At 48.0% G+C, this 21790-nt stretch overlaps 2 protein-coding genes across 4 annotated transcripts; one reads left to right on the plus strand and one right to left on the minus strand.

The window, feature by feature from the left end:
- Positions 1–622: 622 nt before the first annotated feature.
- Positions 623–8552, minus strand: CRYZ (crystallin zeta). 2 transcript variants are annotated; one of them, XM_074151847.1, is made up of 9 exons: positions 8481–8552; positions 6763–6887; positions 6280–6432; positions 4890–5053; positions 4365–4416; positions 2975–3124; positions 2461–2562; positions 2273–2368; positions 623–2021 (listed from the first exon to the last, which is right to left on the minus strand). In XM_074151847.1, exons 2-9 carry the CDS (start codon positions 6871–6873, stop codon positions 1860–1862), a joined length of 990 nt encoding a protein of 329 aa, XP_074007948.1. In that variant the 5' UTR covers positions 6874–6887; positions 8481–8552; the 3' UTR covers positions 623–1859. The 2 variants fall into 2 exon arrangements, with proteins under 2 accessions (XP_074007948.1, XP_074007949.1); XM_074151848.1 differs by lacking the exons at positions 2461–2562; positions 8481–8552 and having other exon boundaries at positions 1415–2021; positions 6763–6873.
- Positions 8553–8701: 149 nt separating this feature from the next.
- Positions 8702–15565, plus strand: TYW3 (tRNA-yW synthesizing protein 3 homolog). 2 transcript variants are annotated; one of them, XM_074151850.1, is made up of 6 exons: positions 8702–8965; positions 9090–9170; positions 13024–13122; positions 13936–14007; positions 14267–14400; positions 15177–15565. In XM_074151850.1, exons 1-6 carry the CDS (start codon positions 8792–8794, stop codon positions 15391–15393), a joined length of 777 nt encoding a protein of 258 aa, XP_074007951.1. In that variant the 5' UTR covers positions 8702–8791; the 3' UTR covers positions 15394–15565. The 2 variants fall into 2 exon arrangements, with proteins under 2 accessions (XP_074007951.1, XP_074007950.1); XM_074151849.1 differs by having other exon boundaries at positions 8792–8979; positions 9101–9170; positions 15177–15504.
- The last annotated feature ends 6225 nt before the right edge of the window (positions 15566–21790 follow it).

Consider the following 21790-nt stretch of genomic DNA (forward strand, 5'->3'; position numbering starts at 1 on the left):
CAGAAGCAGCCGTACTCTGGTCTACCTGCTTCGGAAGATGGAGCTCAAGAAGTTACAAAACTGATTATTATGACAAACTGCTTGCCAGAAACAAGGCCTTAACTCAGTGCTCCAGCATTCCTTTAGTCCCCTGTTTAATAACGAGACTCAAAGCTATAATATCTTAACATCACCCACCCCCGCCAGAAATACATATACTTACTTAAATCCTGCTGAACTAATATTGTTGGGAAAGTGTGTCTTTGTAGAGATGTGTATCTATTTATGGGATGCTGAAACAGTTATTCAGTTGTAAGTTTAAATTATCACTTCAGTAGCAGTCCCAAATAAAATTAACAGGGCATTAAAAGAGATCTTTCAGAAAGAAGTCCAATATTGCAAACCTGAATCCTGGAGTGGTTTCCTGTCAACCAAGAGTCGATGTAAAACACGGGGGATGCACTTCCACAGGGACCAACCTGGTGCTGGACAAAGTCTTCCTTCCATGACTCAACCTTGCATTAGAAGAACACTCCTTCCCTATTTGACACTGCGACCCTGCTCTTTTATCACCAGTATTAACTGAATTTGTTTCATAAGCCTCACTGCGAAGTTCTTTCCTTTTTTTTTTTTTCCTTAGTTTAGATTAAGCAAAACCTCAGCAGCAATGAATGCCTGCTCAGAAGAAAATCCCAACTTGGACAATGGTGATGTGACAAAGTGACCACCCCGAGGACACTGCCCATGGCCTCAGAGGCCATGTGCTCACTAGCGTGACACCAAATGAATCCTGACCGAATGTTAAAAAGCAAGTAACCTTCACAGGCAAAAATACATCTAAAAATTTCCTGTTCAGTAAGGACTCACTTTTCCTCAAAGGAACAGAAAAGCTCATCCCTGAAGGTGAGAAAACTCTTCTGCAAGTTATGCCTTCGCTGCTTCTAAGAGAATTGTACCATTAAAAGGGAGTGCCTGTAATACCAAACAGTATTTTCGAGTGTAAAAACTGTCAACATATGAAAGAAGTTGTCCTTCCTTAATTGGATTGTACTCAGAACAAGTCACTAATGTGTACACGTTCATTTCTGAACTGATGTGAATTCTCAGTACCCACGAAAGTGGTGCAGCCTCCCCTCTTCCCCTCGCAGCCAGGGGTTCCGCTGACTTCACCTCTAACAAAGGCCCCAGGATGAACTGAAACCCTCCCTACCCAGCCACCTACTGCCAAGGAACCAGCTGCCTCTGCCAACGGATCAGCGCAAAGCAGCAAATACCAGCACCCAGCTTTAGAGTTACAGTCCATTTGGATTAACTGGGAAACTCTCCCCTCAAACACCGAGGCAGGCACAGCGAAACGAAACCACCTCTGCTTCCACACACTTCATAGTTGAGAGATTCTTTGGCCATCTTTGGAGCTGGAAAGTGAACTAGTTTGGCAGTAGAAGCTTTTATTCCAAGTAAATTACATGACAGGAGATGAATAAGACACATTTTGTGGCTAAAGAATGTCCAGAGCCCTAGTTGCACACACCGAGTTCACTCTCTCCGGGTGTGTACCTGCCGCAGGAGCCAGGCTGGCTCCAGCCCCACACTCACACGGTGCCAGCTCTGCCTCGGGTACTCGCTTCCCCTGCGCCGCAACCCCACGCAGCAGAGAAAGTTTATTGCTCCCACGTCAGCCAGAAAAGCTACAAAGATTACCTTAAAGTATACCCAACTCTGCTTATTACAAAAAGAAAATAGGTTCTTAATTAATTAATGTAATTAATTAATGTGAGTTAGCATGTGCTGTTACTGTCAAGCCTGATCAAAAGTATGTTTTGTAACACACGTTCCACGAATCACGTAAGCAAAGGTTACAAAGTAAGTGGACGAGGAGGTTATGGCAGGAGCACCATCTTTCCCCGAGCGCCACTGCAGTGAATAATGTCCTCGTGAGCCTGAACGACCTTCTCCAGAGGGTATTCCGAGCCCACAGTGGGCTTCAGCCAGCCAGCTTCTATGCCATCCAGGAGCGCTGCTGCACATTCCTGCCTCTCCTCCTGCATGGGATAGAGATGGCACTTACCACAGGGTCTTTACATTTTAGAAAAGTATTATGCAAGTGTTAAACACACTTCACAACCCAGAAATATTTTATGATGTTCTGAGATTAAATCAAAATGTAAAGGAATGAACAAACAAGGCAGTTACAGTGAAACTGGGCTTTCATCCCTACAAATGATTTTAACTGGAATAGAGAGGTGCTGGAAAAAGCCAACAAAACATTCTTTAAAATAAAAATGTTTCTCACCTCCGTTGCAAGAAACAGACTGACTCCAATTATGCTGGATTCTTTACTCATAGTGTCTCTTGGATTTATCTTGACAGGACCTCTACTGCCCACGACCTGGCACAAACGAGGTGAAAGACAATTAAGTTGTAACTGCTGAACAGCGTCGCCAAACGCACCCGCTGAAGCCAGTGACAAAACCCACTCACCATCACCCTTCCCGCACAGGACAGCAGCTGCAGGTCAGCAGCAAGGTTGACATTAGAGAGCATCTCTATTATTATATCCACTCCTTCCATCCCCGTGTACTCCTGTACAGGACATAACACGTTATTTAAATTGCTCCAATTAGTGCTTGGGTGCCACCGTTTATCCATATGCTGCAGATAACACACATTTTACAGTTTATTGTTTACATTTTAAATACAGCCTTTGTACTAATTCTAACAGCTAGTAAGCTTAATTTTAGCATATTTGACATGCTGAATTGCGATATGCTACCATATTGGAATTTGCTGGGATGCAAGAGGCTCTAAATGCCGTTGCCTGTGAAAGCTCAGCTTCTCCAGCCCAGAAAAATTTTTCCCTGTGTAGAAATGAAAGAGGCAGTACACTATTGCTCCTTCATAAATCTGCTTTAAAAAACCTCTGCATTCTGAACAACTGTTCGCATTCTGTAAGAAAAATACATACAGCATCAACTAGCCCCGACACATTAATTACCTTAATTTTATCAATGTAATTAGCTTCCCTGTGATTAAATGCTTGGTGAGCACCATTTCTCAGAACCACGTTCATGCCTTCCTCAGTTCCTGCGGTACCCAGAACCTTTAAGCCACAAGCTCTGGCAATCTGACATGTTGCTATTCCCACCTGGGAGGGGGAAAAAAAAAAATAGAAAAAAAATATCTTTTTTCTCTTTCTTTCTTAGCATTTTGAGCTTTATATATTCTACAAGCAACTTAGAACTTACCCATTTAAAGAGTTGGCCTGCTAAAAATTTTTTTAGCCATAAGTAATTTAGATCTTAAAGATAGCCAAATAGTCTTTAAAAAAGAAAATACATTTAGAGGCACAGTAAAGTTTTGTGCTTTTTTTAATAGCTATCAGCATTTGAGATAAATCCACACAGAACGTTGTCTGTCTGCGAAAGTTGGGCCATATATATTTGACACAAAGCTAAGGAAATCCTCCTCCTCCTATCCATACATATCCCACGGCCTGTGCAAGTGCTCCTGCAGCAAAGATTACAAGCCCACAGAGCAACAGGTTTGCATTGTGTGCTTCTGCAAACCAAAGGCAATACATCTTCTCAAGAAACAAAGTTCAGAACAGAAACACTACATTTAGTTTAAGGAAAAAAAAAAAAAAAAAAGAGAGGCGATGCTTCTGAATGTCATTCCAGTATCTCAGAATGAAATCTGAATTCCTCCTCCTGTGAGACGGCCATAACCACCTTTTTGCTGTCCACCAAACAATGAAGGACACTTTGCCCGTTGACAGCAGTGGTTCGGTGCCTCAGCAGAAGCTGGGCAGCAAAGTGCAGAGTCTGGGGGATAAATTAAACTAGAAAGTTGTGTGAGAGAGAGCTAAAGTTAGCTTGTCATGTAAAACAAAAGAAAACTGTACTTTCAGTTTCACAGAGTATTCAGTCATGAATGTACATATCCCAGCACGTCTCCCTGCACGGCGAGCTGGTGGCCAATAGGTAGAGATACCCCAGAAATGCAGTTACTCTGCACCAGAGATTACTACTCAGAGAGCTGAGAACAACTTGTACGTATTTTAAAATTGCATCTTTCTGCTATTAGTTTTATCTCGGGAAGTTATAAAGTTATAAAACTGGGGCACCAACTTCCGACTGCACAGGGTGTTTATTCGGGGACCCTCTGCAGGAGGGGCCTGACACAGCCACTCGTGAGGTTTCATCGTTGTTGGGAATAACAGGGTTTGCTCTAAGCAAAAAGTATCCTAAAGTCTCCGAAATAAAATTTCGTTAATTTTGTTAATCCATTCATTGATACAAACGTGATCATAAATCACATGACAGACAAAAGCAGACACGAGGACAGAAATCAGCACTTCTTATAACTTGCCTTCTCAAAATACTTACTCCCCCACTGGCCCCATGCACGAGCACGCTCTCCCCAGCTTTGGCACGGCCCCTGCATGGAAACACAGAAAGTATTGTCACCACTTAATCATGAAGCATCAGGTTGCATATACTGGCATGAAATCTCACCTTTCACACAATAGTATTTCCAATTTATGGCTAAACAGGTATAATCAGGAGGCAAAATAAAACACATCATTTATGAATTTAAGTAACGTGCAACTGTGTCAACATGCAACTAGCAGCAGGGAACGGTCTGGCGCTGAACCTCAGTTCAAGATCTTCACCTGTCACAGGTCTTAAAATAAAGCACACTGGCTCTCATCATTTCTTTTGCCAAACACCACCAGATTTCGTCATTTCTTCTGCCAAATGACACCAGATTTCCAGACCTGAGCTCTCGCCCAGCTGACATGGAATTCTAAAAATGCCAGAATCCCCCATTTTACAGGACAATGAAAATGTGAGCTTCAAAATTTTAAATATTCAAAAGGAAAACGCACAAACTTAGATTTGGCCCCTTACTTTTGGAAAAGGGCGCGATATGCAGTGAAGTAGGGTATTCCAATGGCTGCTCCCTGCCTAAAGTCCAGTTTATCTGACAACGGGAAGACTCTATTAGCGGCAGCAACTGCATAATCTGCATATCCTCCAGAGATCGTGGCAGTGGTAAAAACCCTGTCCCCTTTCTAAAAAGGAGGAAAAGAAAATAGAGAAATTAATCATCTCCCTTATTTTTTCCTGAACATACATTAAGAATCTCTTCACGGAAGTTTAGGCTACCTCTAAGAGATCTCCAGTTATATTTATCACAGAGAAGACTTTTATAAATGCTAATACATTCAAACAATGCAAGACAAACCATAAAAATTTCATATACTTAAATTTAAGTGTCATAATTATAACCCCCGCTCTCCAGCATAACACACAAACCTACTATCTCGTTAACATTAGCCTTAATGAACCTGAACACTGAGGAATTCCGTCCACAGATTCCAAATGCAAAACCTCAAAAGCTTTTACAAACCCAAAAGAAACATTTCTCGATTATTTCTGTTCAAACGTGGAAAAGAGATACACTCTTAGCATACCCTAAGGTAACTAAATACCGCTGCCGCTCTGCAGCAGGGGATGCTCAAAGGCACGGTTCAGGCGGTGCCGGAGGAAACGCACTGTACGTGTGTGCCCGGCGCCGCCAGCAGCCACAGCCACCCAGCTCTGGTTGTCTGTACTACTTGCACATTGGTTTCTTGTCTCTCCCACAACAGTTACATAAATTCCAAGCCAGGAAACGTTTTTTACGTTTCTCCAACACCAGCAGTCTAGTGACATGAAAGGACCAGCAGATTAAAAAACTAAATAAATTTCACAGATATCTTTTAGCAAACTGATAATTGCCTTCTCCTGTCCCAAGACTTTCCCCTTGAGAACATCTAAGTAAAAGTACTAGATAGGAGTAATAAAGTCTATTTGAAGAGTTTTAATGACAAATATGTAATTTATGGGGTTTTATAAGTCAGTAACATAAAAACTATTTTCATTTCCCAAAAAAAACTTTACAGAAAATTTTTCAGTTCTGCGTGAAATTACTACCTCAGACAGGAACATCCAACTTCAGGTATTTCTGCAATGCCATAAAAATAGTCCTGAACCACAACTTCTGTACACCTGATATCATCGCTTTAAGCAGGGAAACTGAAGCACCTCTTCTGAGCCCTCTTCACCCTTGGAGGTGAACAGCACAGACCGGGGGGCCAATGTGATCCTGCTGGGGGCTTCTACCCATCAACGAAGGGGACTTCCCCCCCCAAAGAGATTACACAATTATAAGCAATAAAACCAGGAATGGTAGTACAGCAATCGCACAAAGAGGATACAATAAACCATCATGAATTAAACCCCAATGTATAAATACCTTGAATGCAGTCACACGTTCCCCAACACCCTCTATCACCCCAGCCACATCTGAGCCAGGAGTATAGGGCAAGGCTGGTTTCCTAGCGTAATTCCCAGAACGGATATATGTCTCCACAGGATTTACCCCACAGGCATGGACTTTAATTAACACCTAAAAGAGAAGATGCTTGTTAAGCAATAATAGAAAGATTTAGAACTTGAGTTCACAACACAGTATCATGGCACTTTAACTAAATTCTTAAACAGAGTCAGCAAAAATTCAGTGTTGAACTGAAGTATTTTCAGGAAATCCCTTATATGGAATATGTAGCCCACAAAACAGTAAAAAGCCCATGTTTGTTAAAGGTAATGTCTCAGGTAGTATGAATATGCTGATCAAAAACTACATAATTCAAGCTGAAAAGTTTTGGTTGGTATTCTTCGTTCTGAGCGTAGCTATTATCACTCAGTATCATTATTCCAGTTGACAGAACTCACGTACCTGATCTTCTTTTGGATGAGGAATTGAGACGTCTGACTGGAGTTTAAGCACTTCAGGGCCACCAAATTCAAAAACTCTGACAGCTCTCATCACATTTCTTGTGGCTGCCATGACAATCAGAATATCTGAAAAAAAAAAAAATAAAACAATAATATTGTATTGCCTTCATAATTTATTTCGCATCTTCAAAATACAAAAATCAAACAACCACCTGTCAAGCAACTGATTAAATAGTACCTCATTCCTGATTTAAATTGGGGGGGAAGGACAGAGGGGTGTTTTGGGTGGGGTTTTTTCCTAAATTTTGCAAAAGGCAGACAATTAACCCTACCATTTGCGGGACATGATGAGTATTAAGAATAATATGCAAATAATTTATCCGCAGAAGTATTCCTCCAGCAGCTCCTGTGAACACTGCACTGCTATGACGTACACAGAGACGTACGGCACTTTGGGGAAAAACACTGACAATTCACTATCGCGTTCTGGCAAAACAGCCTGCGGTACCTTGGCTGGGTAACGTAGGGTAATCCAGCCCAGCGACAGCCCAGTCACTGCTCCTGCCTGCTATTAAACCTGTATGCAAAAAAGGCAACAAAGAGCTACTCATGGGCTACCAGAACCAGAGGATATCATAGGACTTCAGAACAAGCCAGGAGGAACTGAAGTGCAGACGTTTAAGATTCCAGTCCTTAATTCCAGCTGGATCTGGCCACGGCGGCTGCGTGTGGCACAGACCCACAGCCCCGTGCTGCTGCAGCTCACAGCCTCCTGAGCGTCAACGGGCACACCAACAACTCCTCAACACCTGCAGCTGCGACTATTCCGACTGCACCCTCCTGTGAGGCATTTCCAACAAAACAATGCAAGAAAGTCACTCCTGCTGCGGGAAAAGCTATGCACAATTCTTTCAGGGATCCGACGGGTTCAGACAGCAGAGCTTTATTTTTATTTATTTGCACAGCAAATAACCCGTGACAGCAAACGGGCACACGGGAGCCCTAAAGACACCGAGAGGTCTCCCTTTTGGCCAACTCCAGCTAAAGGGCTTTGCGGGTGTAGCTAGAAGTGGGCTTTTACCCAAAGACCATTACAGCTTTTAAAGGTACCTGGCTTTATCGCTATTTTTTTTCTCCCAACTGATACAGTCTGCAAGGTGTCGTGGTTTTGGCTACCGGTCCAAGCCAGGACAGGTGTCAGTCACAGGGACACACACTGACACCTCCCCGGGACACGGCAAAAACCTACACTGCGGATTTCTGAAGCATAGGTCACTTTTATAAGTAGCTATAATAAACCAAATTAAAAGAAGGCTTCTGCTCAGAAAAAACCCGTCCCCGGAGGTTTCCGGGAGCGGCTCCGCAGGAGGAGGCTGAGGGAGGACGGGCCCGTCCCGGGGCACTGGACTCAGCCCCGGTGTCCGGCAGGGGCAGGAGACTCCCCAGCGCCCCGCTGGCAGCGGGGCAGGAGGGAGCGGGGGGAGCGGAGCCAAGAGAGCGGTCCCAGCCCAGGACCAGCCTCCCCGAGCGGCGGCGGCCCCTCGGGACGAGCCAACCACAGACGGGCCGGGCGGCGAGAGCGCACCGGGGAGCGGGCCGGGAAGGCCGCGGGGGCTGAGCGAAGCACGGCGACGGGCCCCGGCGAGTGCCCGGCGGACCGAGGAGAAGGGAGCGCGACTGGATGAGAGGTGCCCGGCCCGGCTGCGCGGGGAAGCTCACCGGCTGCTCAGGAGCGACGGACGGCTGTGGTGCGGAGAGGGAACGGACCAGACCCGTCGCTCACTCAGCGCCGGCCACGCCCCGCCCACGCCCCTCACAGCCAATCCCCGCCTCAGTCACGCCCCTCACCGCCAATCCCCGCCCCGGACACGGTAAGTCCCGCCTCTGGGGTGGGGACAACGTGGGGGCGGGGACAGCCGGGGGCGGGGACAGCCGGAGGCGGGGAGTGGCGACGTACGTCGGCCACGCGTGGAGCTTTGACCCGGGCGGGCCGCCGTCGCCTTCGCCATTCCTCCCCCCCCCGTCCCAACATGGCGGCCTTCCCTCAGCGCAAGGCCCAATGCTTGGGGCGGGCGGACGGCAGCAGGAAGGGCGGCCTGGACGAAAGGGCGGCCGGCGTCGTGCAGCTGTTGAACGGGCGACCCCGGTTCTGCACCACCAGCTCCTGCTCCGGCCGCTTGGTCCTGTTGCAGGGCCCCCCTGCGGTGAGGGAGGCCCGGTTCTGGAGTGGGCCGGGCCGAGGCGGGGCTATTTTTTTATTTTTTTTTTTTAATATACAGCGCCAAAAATCCAACATCCACGGGTTTAATCCTGTCTCTTCGTTGTTAGGATATAAACAGCGGGGGGATCCTGAAGAAAAACTGCGCGTGGCTCATGGTAACGCATGAATTGTGTACTAAAGGCGATGTGGTAAGAAGACAATATGGGACATCTTTTATATTTTTTTACTGTAACGTGCCTAACGTCATGGGAATCACGTAAAATATAAAGAAATTATTTAGGTTTTTTAAATTCCTATTACTGAGATGAATTGACACCGATCTCAAAATAAACTTCAGGTATTCTACTTAATAAAACCGATTTTGAAGAGAATGCTTTTAATCCTCTTACCAAAATCTCTGCATAGTTTAAATGCAGCTAATATGAAACTTCAATAATTTCTTACTGTCTGGAGGCACATTATCTCCACATCACAACCGTTTGACAAGAAGTCAATAATTATGATTGCCTCTACAGCAGAAAACTTTCAAAAAGCGATATCTGAAAAATCTAACATGCAGTGATTCTTACTTTTCAAACCCTTATTCAGAATAAGCAGAAATAATGCTTTTCTAAGCAGGTGATGTGATCTTTCCTTTCCTTAAAGGTTACTGTTAGTGTAACAATGTATTTTTAATTTCTGCAGCTTTTCATCTGCTCTCTCTTGTCCCTGCTTGTTGGGTTGCCAGCAAGGTATCGACTAGGGACTAGATTTAAAAGCCTTCCTATCCAAAAGTAGAATAAGCTTAATTTCTGTAGGATGTTGGCCGGTCTGCGGACAGCGCTGTCGGTGGCAGGCTACGCTGGGCTGAATGAACCCCCTCTATTCCATGTTAATCCCCAAGCACGATTGCTGTGTGAAGGTTTGCCCAGGAACAGCTCTGGGTCAGGCAGCAGCGGAGGAGCCGCTTCAGCAGCAGCATTCCTGCCGGACAACGCGGCCTTCATCCCCTTCCCCAGCAGCTGGAGCCCCACGTAGGCGTTAGTGCAGTAACTGTAACACCTTCAGGGTGATTCGGCTGTGATTAACAAATATTTTGTGTTGTCCTCCTTACCTGCTCCATAAGCTGTGGCTGTTCTGGCTTTGTTGTTTTGGTCAGCAGTTCCAGAAGCGACCAAAATATATTCCTCTGTTTCCATTAACCGTAGATGCGTTGAGGTAAGCGTGCAGTGGGCACGTTCCTTTTGTAAGTAATAACTTGCCTCTTGAAGGAGACAGTTAAAACTGTCTTGATCTTAAACTGTCTCCAGCCCAGCTTGCTGTGCTGACAGCCTTTCATTTACAGACCTGAAACTAGTGTAACAGTGAATCTCTTACACTGCATTTTTAATTTCATATCTTAAAATCCTCTGACATTAAACAAAACCATGTGTAGTGAGGTTCTTTGAGCATGCTTTCAAAGTAGTCTGCTCTCTGCACACATCTCTGCTTTGCCTGTCCCAGTCAAGAAGCGGTTACAGGATCAAAATTCTCTCACTGGATTCGTAGCTGATTTCACCATATGCACACATTCTCACCCACGCACAAAAAAAATCTCCAAAATATTTGTCTTCATTAGTGTTTGTTCTAGCAAAGCAGAGTCTGCTGCAGTTTGCACCAGCAGACTTCGGGCTGAGTAGAACACAGTAGGTTGTTGCTGAGACAAAATACTCTGATTTTTCCTGTTCCCTTTAGCAGGCAGACAGAATTTTTTTAAATGTGTGAATTGCAAGTGTTAGAAAAATGTCTTTGATTAATTTTTGAACTAGTATACTCTAATGCATGGCAAAGCTTTGCTAGTGCCGTATTTGGGAAACGAGGAGGGAAGTCAGGATCTTGCATGCTGCGTGTTGTGCCTTTTGGCTCTCACTGCGTTTATTAACCTCAACTATATGAACATGGGATATTTGGTTTGTAATTTATTTTTATCCCTTTATTCTCCCAATGCTTAGAGAAAAAGCATCATGTACTACAAAGTACCTCTTTGTAAGGTTATTTATACAACACAAATATAATCTCAAAATTACACAGTAGCATAAAACTGGAATTTTGTGTGAGCTTTTTTACACATCACCAACAGGTACTTTCCATCATTTCACAGCAGCAATTAGAGACTCACTCATTAGAGATGAGGGGCCTGATCCTGTTCCCATCAGCTTCACTGGGAGCAAATCAGGGCCTCAGACTTCTTAGACTTAATAGAAAATTACTTTTAGTATTGCCCTATTAAATTGAACTTACAGGAAATTAATGATTTGGATGCAGTAAGATAATAAAAAAGACCTTTACTGAAAGTATTATGTTCCATTAATAAGCTTTTTAAGGAAAGAAGCATTGTAGGACAGCCTTGGGGCAGCGCTGACTGCAGAGACGATTTCAGTCGATGTGACTTTCTTAACTCCTTGTGTTCTGGCTGGAAAGCTGCTGCCTCCGGAGCATTTGCTGAAAGACTTGCCTTTGCGGGGGCTGTGGGGCACACACGGGGAGACACCGCGCTGACACCATAGAGCCCGGCCCGGTACGGCAGCGTGGGACCCTCGCCGCAGCGGGGTCTGTGGCAACACAGCTCAGTGCCAGGCCCCAGCAAACCCTAAATAAGTTACTTTGGGTATTTCTGTACAGCCCTGCGTTAGCCCAGCTCGGTTCCAGCCCCCGTGACCGCGGGTATTTCTGTACAAGGCCACATTATGCGACAGCGATCGTTTCTGTTTCTCATCAGCTCTCGCACAGCTGTGGTTACATGGGCATTTTTTTTAAAATCTGGTGCACAAACTACAACTTCAGCCATTCAGAAAGACCTGCTTTCAACTTAAAATAAGAACGTTTATGGGGGAGGTGCTGCATAAATACATTTAAATACTTTTCAATGTTTAAAGGAAAGGAGAAAGAGTGTTACTTCAGCAGTTTGCTTTTATGCCATCATGTCTTAAAAAAGCGTATGAATTTGATTATTTCCTGAAGATGTTATTGAATATTTTCATTTTACAGGAAAGATGAGAAGGGCTAGACAGGACAGAAAAGTATGGGCAAACAGCTAAAATTTCTCAACATAGCAAATATGTAGTTCTGTGAATTAAGTACGTGATGGCAAACAAGGCGAGAGGCAAATAGCGCTGATGATTAAATAATAATACAATGAAGTAAGTAATAAAACTGCCTCAAAGAGACCTTTCTGAATGGAAGCAAGTAATACCAGCCCGTAGGATTTCTCTGCATAAAGAGAGCCAGAAAAGTGGAGAAACTGTAATGGTTAAGCCATGCGGAATGTCACATACCTTCCTCCACACTCACTAACCAGGAGAAATTACCACTAGCATCTCGGTCTGCTGGCAGAACTGAGGGGTCTGAAGGGGATTTCTTGAATTTTGTAATTACTTCTTACTTACTAATAATTTTTTTTTTTTCTTGTCTTGTGGGTCTTGTCTCTAATTTCAACCTCTGCATTTTTTTATCTTCATAACTCTTACACATAACTCAACTCTTAGGCTATGCATTATTTTAAACTAAGATTAAAATGGGATCAAGTATGTTAGGCCATGAATTTAACCTGCTGAACCCCACAAAGTTTTCTGAAATTGAGGGATGTACTTCAGAAACTAGATGTCTTTGATTTTTAAAGAACAGTTTGAAAAAAAAATAACTAAAAAAGCCTGCTTAGGTTTCGTCTGATTGCAGGAACACACTCCTCTTCCCGGGCTGTACTGACTGTATCGATTCAGTTGAATGTACGAAGAAATAAATAGGGAATAAACTTTTTCAAATTTTTAAAGTCTGCCTTGCAATGAATTTCTATCAAACCTAATCAGTTCAGCAGACAGAGTGGTGGAAATCCATGGAATTTCTATGTATTATAAGCAGTGAAAAATCAAAAGCAGCTGAACAAACCTGATTGCTGGGAACTCATTTGCTGCATTTTTAATGCTTGTTTCACACACAAGTGGTTATTTTCTTTTTTCCTTTTTTTTTTCATAGAAACAGTACACACTTGCAGTACTAATATAAATATTTTGGTGTATTTTCCAGATGACAGCACTGGAGAAAGCCACTGGTGACGTTGTGCTCAAGTTTGAACCATTTGTTCTTCATGTGCTCTGTCAAGAGCTGCAAGATGCACAGCTTCTGGTAAAATTACATCAACCAACAATGTTACATTGTTGTCCCCTAATATTCCTTGCTGGAAAAGTAAAAGTCCTGGCTCCTGAGTAAGCTTTGGCTCTTAGGAGTAGTCCCAGATGTGCTGTATGTTTAATAACTGGGGTAGTAAAAGTAAGCTGATGAAGAAAACAGCTTTACACTTAGTAGAGATTTTGCTGTAGTTTTTAGAAAACAAAATTACTCAACTACAATTGTGTGTCCGAGCTGAAGCAGTTGCCTGGTGCAGTTTTTCCCGGGGAGGCTGGGTTTCTGTGGCTGGCTGAAAGCGATGGGCTTAGGTGTGCCTTTGCTGCCAGCCAGGCCGTTTGGCTCCAGCGTTTCAGCTGACCGAGCAGTCTCTTTGCCTTCTACTTTTCTGAGTGGCTCCAGAGAGTGACGCCTGATGGGTTTGTTCCCTCATTAATGTAGAGGAGCGTTGATGAGCTTCTCGTATAGCACTCTGCCTTTTAGCTCTGAGGTGTTGCAGGACTGTCTTGTGGGGTTCCCAGCTCTGCAACAGGCAGTGCCCAGGGCATTAACATCCCCTCCCCACTAATGAATTGAGAGGAGGTGATCAATACTGACCGTGGTTCTTTGAGAACCAACCACAATTCGTGATACTGTATGAGTTTGATCTTAAAAACATTTTAATGTGACTGTTACTGCATTAATTTGGGGAGATGGTTTTGAACAAGTTCTTTTTGCAAAGCTGAGTTTATAAGCTGCGTTGCAACCCGTCCATCATTATTTGTGGCTGTGAAAGCGTGTAAGACCTGCTGAAGGCATTTATTTGTTCTGCAGCACTCAGTGGCCATCGACTCTGGCTTCAGGAACTCTGGTATTTCGGTTGGCAGAGGAGGAAAAATTATGATGGTAAGGACTTTTCTACTCACCTGCAAGTATCGTTACTGTCAACCTTGAGTTTTTCACAAGCCAAGATCTGAATTGTAAAGTGATGGACAGCTGTCACAGGGCATGCTGGAGCTTATTTCTGCTTTAGTTGACAGCAAACTAACCAACTGTGTGGATAAGTATTTCTTTTCCTGTACCAAACTCTCCATATTATCTAGATAAGCCTCATAAAATAAAAAAAAAAGTTATTCTAGACAAATCCTTCTCTGTTTGTTTTTAGGCTGTCCGGAGCACTCATTGCTTAGAGGTTCCGTTGAGCCACAAGGGGAAACTGATGGTCTCCGAAGAATATATTGAATTTCTGATACATGTAGCTAATCAGAAAATGGAAGAAAACATGAGGAGGATTGACAGGTTTGTAAGAGCGCACCAGTCCTCACGACGTCTAAATCCAAAAGTGACAGACGTTGTGTGAAAAAAAAAAAACCACCAGAAAACCCAACCAAAACCTGACAACCCCCCTGAAGTCTAAAATACAATTTCCATTAAATTTTTGAGCTTTGAGGACTATAAATTGTTTAAGCAAAAATCTATAAACAACATGAGTTTTCGGAGTGTCTTTGTTACTGAGCAGGGTTTCGGATTCTCTTTCTAACAATCACAGCATTTGTTATTCCAAGGCAGTAGCCGTTTCAGGAGTGCTCAGATTGCTTCAATCCACGGAGTGCTCTGTAGAGTTCCCAAAACCGGTGATTTCTGGGGCGGTGGAACGTTACAGACACTTTGGGAGTTTATGTTTGTCTCCAGCTGAGTCCGGAATGGGCAGAAGGGACGGAGCATGAGGGCCTGAAGGTCACTGGAGAGATGCTTGTGTACTCACTGTTCATTCTCCGTGTCCGTTGGAAATCCCTGACCGTTAGCGCAGCCAGTAAGCCTGAGACCGCTTCATAGCTTCTGTGGGATTAACGGGGCCCTGGTGGTACGTGAGGACGTCTGACGCAGTGACGTGGCACACACAGGGACACTGCCCCTTTTTCTTCCAGTATTGGCTTGAACATTTCAACATTAGCAATGATTCTCTTCTCTTGGCATGTTTTGATTACATTACAAAAGCACGAGTTTCTCAGAGTAATTTTGCAGATCCTGAGCAAACCTACAAAGATAATAACTGCGCGCTTGTTTTATTCCAGATTCTACAAACGCTTGGAGTTGGCTTTGGAAACTGCCCTGGGTGCAAACCACCCTCCCCTGGAGACGGGGAATCGCGCTGTGTACCTGCGCAGGAGGAGGAGGAAGACTGTTCAAGAGCAAGAGGCACACACCTCTCCAAAGGATCGCAGTGAGGAACTGGAGCTGGAGGATGGTGCAGAAAGCAGTCTGGATATTTTTGCTGAAGTCACCATATAGACTAAGCCGTTTGAAAGCAAATGGCAAACTGAATAATAATTGTAATGCTCTTCATAAGAGAGAGGAATACTGCCCTAAGTGGTAACGCTGTCATGGATATTTACCAGAAGGAAAAAAAAAAAAAAAAGTTAAACGGAATTGTGGGCAGGTTTAATGCCACAGGAGCACAGAGAACAAAACCACAGAATGTTTGGGGTTTTTTTAACAGCACTGTTGAATTAATAATCTTTTTCTCTGTCTGTCAGTTATCCCAGCAATAACTGGTTTGCTGCAGCCGTTGGCCACGTTCTCCGTGGAAGCATTTCACTGACAAACGCTGCGTTTTGGCCTGATTTTTGCAGAGCAGAGAAACTCTAAAAACTGGGTTGTTGTCCTGAAAGGTTTTTAATCCCTGCAGGATTCCCCTGTGCAAAACTGTGTGCACCAACATCGACGGCCCTTTCAGAGCAGCACAAAGCCACGGTTTGGGCAGCTGAGGGGCAGCACCGGTGCAGCGGCGAGAGCAGAGGGGCAGAAGGTACGAGCTGCTCTGGCACGTCCAGGCACCGTCCCGGCTGCGGCTCTGGTGGCGAAGCTGGGGCTGGTTTTAGTGTTTTCCTGCGTTTCGCTCGGTGTCAGGCTCCAGCCCCACCGTGTTCCTGCCTTCTGCTTCCCCTGGCCAGATACCAGCAAGTATTAGTGTCCTTTGCGTCTTTTCCCCAGCGCTGTGCGGTTCGTTAGTGCCTGGACTCGGTGTGGTTCGTTAGCACGCTGACTGTCGCTCCGTGGCCAGCCCCAGCACTGGGCAGAGCCCCCCGAGGTGCACAGAAAGGGCCTCTCTCACCAGCTGCGAAGCACTGACCTGCAATCAGTGTTCAGTACACACCAGCGTGACAGTTACTGCGTTCCTGTAGTGCACCGCTGGAAAGGTCACTCCGTACTTGTGTTTTTCAGAGAAATGGTGAATTTATAAACCCCAGCAGCACCAGTGGGTGCTGAGCCCTCCCTCTCGTCCGGTCCCTCCCACCGGACAATGGCTGACACTGCACAAGGAGGCCCCGGCTGACGGAACTGGTGTATTTGGTACCACAACTCCCTGTTCACATGCGTTGGCCGGGTGCTGTCGTTGTTTCCATCACGTCAGCCTGTGTCTTGGGGACATTTTCATTCCACTGTAAAAGTCTGACGTACTAGGTGGCAGCTAAAGGGAAAAGTAATTGGGGGCTTTAAATAGCCTCTGAAGGAGCTGTCGGGCCATGTTTCCAGGCGCAGGCACGCCAAAAAAAATAAACCTGAGCCTTTTGTGCCGCTTGTTTGTGATACCCACCGTTCCAACATTCGGTGCCTTCGTCCTGGTCCTGGGGGCCTGAGACCCCGGCACCTGGCTGGGCTCGGGAAGGTGGGAGGCCAGCAGGGTTCCGGCCTCGCGAGAAGGTGGCGGTCGGGTCTGATGCTGGAGGGATCATGTCTGATGCTGAGGAGCGGCTCGGGGGGAGGCACAGCTGCCCGCCCTTGAGCTGGACCGAAGCTCCCACCACCATCCAGCGTCTGCTGCCGCGTGAGGGTGGGCAGAGCCCATCCACTGGCGGTCCCTGTCCCTGCTGCTGGGGGTCCCACCGTCCCCCAGGTCCCTCCTCGCCAGCCGGCGGCTCCTGCCTGTGGAGGGGACCGTGGGGGTGGGTTTGCTCAGAGCAGCGTGCCCCATCTCCCACACTGACGCGCTCCTGGGGGGTCCGTCCCGGCCCCGTTAGCGATGGACCCTCGGCAGCGCCGTCACCCTGCCCCGCGCCTGGGAGGGTACAGTTCAGCCCTGAAAAAGTTCAGCACGTGCAAAGAAACCGCCTCGGGCCTTCGAGAGAGGGGCGGCTTTTTGGGAATTCCCAGGTTAACTTCCCGCTGGGTGCGGGATCACCGCGGTGTGAGCGGGAGAGGGGCCACAGAGACCCGCGGTGTGCTCCCCAGGGCAGAGCTGTGGGGCCGCCTGCGGGGAGCATCCAGTGCAACCACGGCATTTTGCGGGAAGCTGGTTTTCCCTTTTTTTTTTTATTTTACTTTCAATCACAGCACCACGGTAAGGGCCCGAACCTTCCCCCTGCGTAACAGCACGGACAGGGCTAAGTTCTTAGAAATACAGTTTGTGAGAAGCTGCTGCGTGGCAGGACCCCACCTTCCTCTGAAAAACGGCACCAAATTCAGGGAGATTTTGGACAGTGAACCAGAAAGGTGACCCCGCGGCTGCCGTCCCGTTACGTTGTACCTGCCAACTCCAATGGCTGGAGACTGCCGGGAACCTCCTACGGAAAAACAAAATAAGACCCTGCAACAAGAAAAACAAACCGTCGCATGATTCTCGGTGCAGGATCAGGGAATCACGTCGCTTCACTGCTTAACGTGCTGAGCGGTTTTTACGAGGTTTTTCTCAGTTTCTTCCCCCCCGAAGGCGCCAGCGGGTGACACCGTGGCCGCGGGTGGCAGCGCTGCCCGCGCCGGGTCAGCCACGCTTCTCCAGCCGCAGCCCGTTTCACAAGTGCCTTTTGGGCTTAGTTTTGTCCAGCTGGGGTCTGTGTCCAGCTGCCCCAGCCCCCTGTCACGCTCCCAATGCCATACCCAGCTGCGGAGCGCGGCCGGCGTCCCCGTGGGCACAGCCAGCCCAGGGGCTACTCGCCACTGGGGGCAGCCGCCCCTGGTAACCCCGGGGCGCACGAGAAACAATTACTGATAAGCAACGAGATTCCTAAAATTGGCAAATTTCTACCACCTGTAAGTGTGCTTAGCCACCTAATTAAGGAAAGAGTATTTTGAGTCCAATTTTCATATTTGCTGTTGCGACGTTAAAATATTGGAACATTTCGGTTTAGTTTCGTTCCCTTTGTGCTCACGTGTTCGGGGGGAGGCAGATGTGTTCCTTCGCTCCAGGAACTCGTCGCCTCTTCTCACCCAGAACATTTAGTGCCCACGCCATAAAATCTCTCCGAGCCGTCACCCCTCCAGCGGGAGCCGAAGCCCGGGCCCGCGGTGAGGCTCACGGCGGCAGCGCTGCGTCCAGCCCCGCGGGTCACTCGCCGGGACGGGTCTGGAGACGCGGATCACAGACGGCACAAGCATCCGCTGGGAGCCGCGGCTCCCTCTGACGCCCGGGTGGGTAAATCCGTTCACAAGAGCCCGAGCTCCCACTGCAGTGGGAATCGCTGCTTCCCAGGGGAGTCCAGGCTCCCGGCACGGGGCGGCTGTCGGTTCTCAGCCCCCTCCAATTAACGCTTCGCTTTGCTCTGGGCTTAACGACACCCTCCAACTCTCTTAACATTTACTCTCTTTTTTTGTTGGTTTTTTTTTTAATAACTCTGTGCCATTCGATATCCCATGCCCGGGAGTTTCAGGAGGCGCTTTTGGTTACTGAAAATACACAATTCACTTCGTACCTTGTCGATTGGATTTTATGTAATGTGATATTAAGGAGAATATTTAACTCCCGAGGTACCGGCGGCTGGAGACAGCACCGGCGCAGCGCGCTCCGCAGTTTTCAAAAGAACCTTTGAAAGGAAATTTGAATCTTTAAAAAAAGTAGATAATCAAGTGCCTAAATTTCCCTAGCTGCCCGCTTAATTCCTTCACAGCAAGGGGAATAAAGCCTGGAAGAAGAGCTGTCGGAAGCTGGCCGCCCCGGCGTGGCTGCGGCAGAGGCCGTCCGGAGAGCGGGAATGCAGCAGCTCTCACAAAAACAGGGAACAACACCCGAGCTCCACGTAGAAGTTACTCACGAGCTTTCGTTCTGCTTTCTGGATGCACTTTATTTACGGTAACTGAGAAAATATGATATTTTGGTCAATTTTTATGCTGGAAAAAAAATATTTTGTTTTCATTTTCTACATGACCCCATGAAAAGAGAAATATTTTTTTCTCAAAACCAATTGAATTTTTATCAAAAAGAACATGATTCCTTTCCTCACGTAATGAAGTTTCACAGTTACCATAATCGGATTTTTTGAAGGAGAAAGCTAAAAGCCGGGAATGCGACAGTTTAATTGTGGAACCCCCGTGCCCGGCTGGGGGAGGCGCCGGTCCCCGCACCGCCCCGCACGGCGCCGCAGGAAGGCAAAGGAATGTCGGGGCTCGCCCCCCGCAGCAGCCCCTTCCCGGTACAGTCTGAGAGCACTTTCACCATCACAGCGGGGGCGCGGATCTCTGTCCTGGCCCTCGAGTCACCCCTAAGTTTTCCAAACTGTCTGGGTTTGTGGTGCCGCGCGGGGCTGCTCGCCGGGACCGGGACCCGGACACGGACCCGGACACGGACCCGCACCGAGACCCGCACCGGGACCGCAGCGGGACCGCACCGAGACCCGCACCGGGACCGCAGCGGGGCGGGCGGGGGCCGGGGCAGCTCCGGGGCCGCCGAACGCGCCCAGCCCGGCCGGTGCCGCCGCACCCGACCCCCGCTGCCCGCGGGGACCCCCGGGGCTGCCCGGCCCCTGTCCCCCCCCGACGCGCGGGCCGGGGGCTCTCCCGGTCCTTCGGCCGCCGCACACCGACCCGCGCCCGGCGCCGAGCGGAGCCCCGCGGCCCCGGCGGTGCCCCGCAGCGCTGCCAGCCCTGCCCTGCCTGTCCCTGTCCCTGTCCCTGTCCCTGTCCCTGTCCCGTCCCCTGCTCCTGCTCCTGCTCCCGCTCCCGCTCCCTGCCGGTTCCCGGTGCCCGGGTCCCGGTGCGCGCCCCCGGGAGCCCCGCCGGGCAGAGGCCGCAGCCGCGGCAGCAGCGTGCGGGGCTGCCGTTTTGCCGCAGCACAAAGTTTGAGCAGTAACACCCCCCCCCCGCGGTGCGGGAAACGCAAAGGCAGCTCCGGAAAACGCGAAGTCCCGCGCCCGCGGAGCCCGTCGCTCTGGCAGGAAAAGCGTCCGCGACCCCTTCGCCGCGGAGCGGTTCCACGGGCGACACCGGAGCTTCCCCCGGGGCTGCCGGCGGCTGCGGCCCCCCAACACCCGCATCGACCGGCGAGCTGTTCCAGGGAAACCGCTCCCGGTCTCTGGACGCGTTACCCACGCGGGAGCGTAATTCACGTCGTCCCTTCCCGCACAGCTCCCCCCCTCCCGCAGCGGGTGCGGGTGCGGTACCGGGGGGAGAGGAAAAAAGCCCTTTCAGATCACAGCAGCCAAACAGCTCATCGCCCCGCACCCGGGCACCCGCACCCGCACCCCCGCGCCCGGGCACCCGCACCCCCGCACCCGGGCACCCGCACACCCGCGCCCGGGGCACTCGGGGGTGGCGGGGAGCCGGGCGCGGGGTCGCGCTTTTGCCGGAGCCGGTGGGTTTCGGGCCGGTTTCGGTCACACCCCGGTTCTTTGAGGAGAACACTCAGTTCCTGTGGTTTGTCTCGCACATCCCGGGTGCTGACGGTAGGAGTCATTTAAACTCCCGAAATACCAAACAGCTGGACTGGAAAAACCTGTTTTCCTCGGAATGACCACCAATTTTCCACCAATAGAGATGTAAATAGATCCCATTGCTTTCTAAGAAGTTTTCCCCGTCCGCGATCGATTCCGTATCGATGTTAAACCGACAGTACTGCTCTTTTATAATCTGCTAATTTAAATATTTTTTGCATAACATTGCTGACAAAAAATCAAGGAATATTTACCAGTGAAACGCGTCCAGAGTTTATGCATATAATCTACCTTTTTCCTTATTTCTCTGTCCCTCCGTGGGATCTTTTAGACAGAGGTTGCTTCGATTCCACTGATACTGAACCTGCCTTTGTTTTCTCTCACTGGAAAGACACCTCAGAAATAACAGCAGCCATGAGAAAGTCAGGTGCGGCAGAATTCTATGCAGAGTTCTGTGCAGGATCTACGTGTTTTCCCTGCACCATCTTCACCTTGGAGTGATCGACAAGACGCAGGGAGATGCCACTTTTGGAAAATATATGCAGGAACGCCATGGCTAGTTCCACGCAGGATCAGAATTTGGCCCAAAATGTGCAATATTACAAACGGACGCTTTCCCCTCATTCCCATTACCTAGATAGGAAAGTTCAAATTCAAGAATGTGCTTTCGAATACACAGCACTCCAGGGTAATATTAAATGAACTCCATTTAATAAAACACATTCCAAGTTGTTATTTTGATTGAAGCATTATACTTTCTGTCTTGCAATAAGTAGCTCAGATTTCACTGGGTCATTGAGAATTTTTGAATCAGTCTCTTTTCAAATCACATTTAAAATACGGACTCAAATAACTGGCAACAGACACGCTCCCAGCACGGCCCGGGGATGAGGCACGGAACGCTGCTGCGTTAAAGCTCTCGCTGCATTTATCTCACGAGTCAGTGAATGAAATTTTTGCCGTCCTCCGAAATGTACTGATCGTCCCTTTCATAAAACACATCTCATTCATGAGGGAAACGACGGCACCCCATTTTGCCCTTGATT

Source organism: Numenius arquata, chromosome 8, assembly GCF_964106895.1.
Source record: "Numenius arquata chromosome 8, bNumArq3.hap1.1, whole genome shotgun sequence".
Lineage (NCBI taxonomy): Eukaryota > Metazoa > Chordata > Aves > Charadriiformes > Scolopacidae > Numenius > Numenius arquata.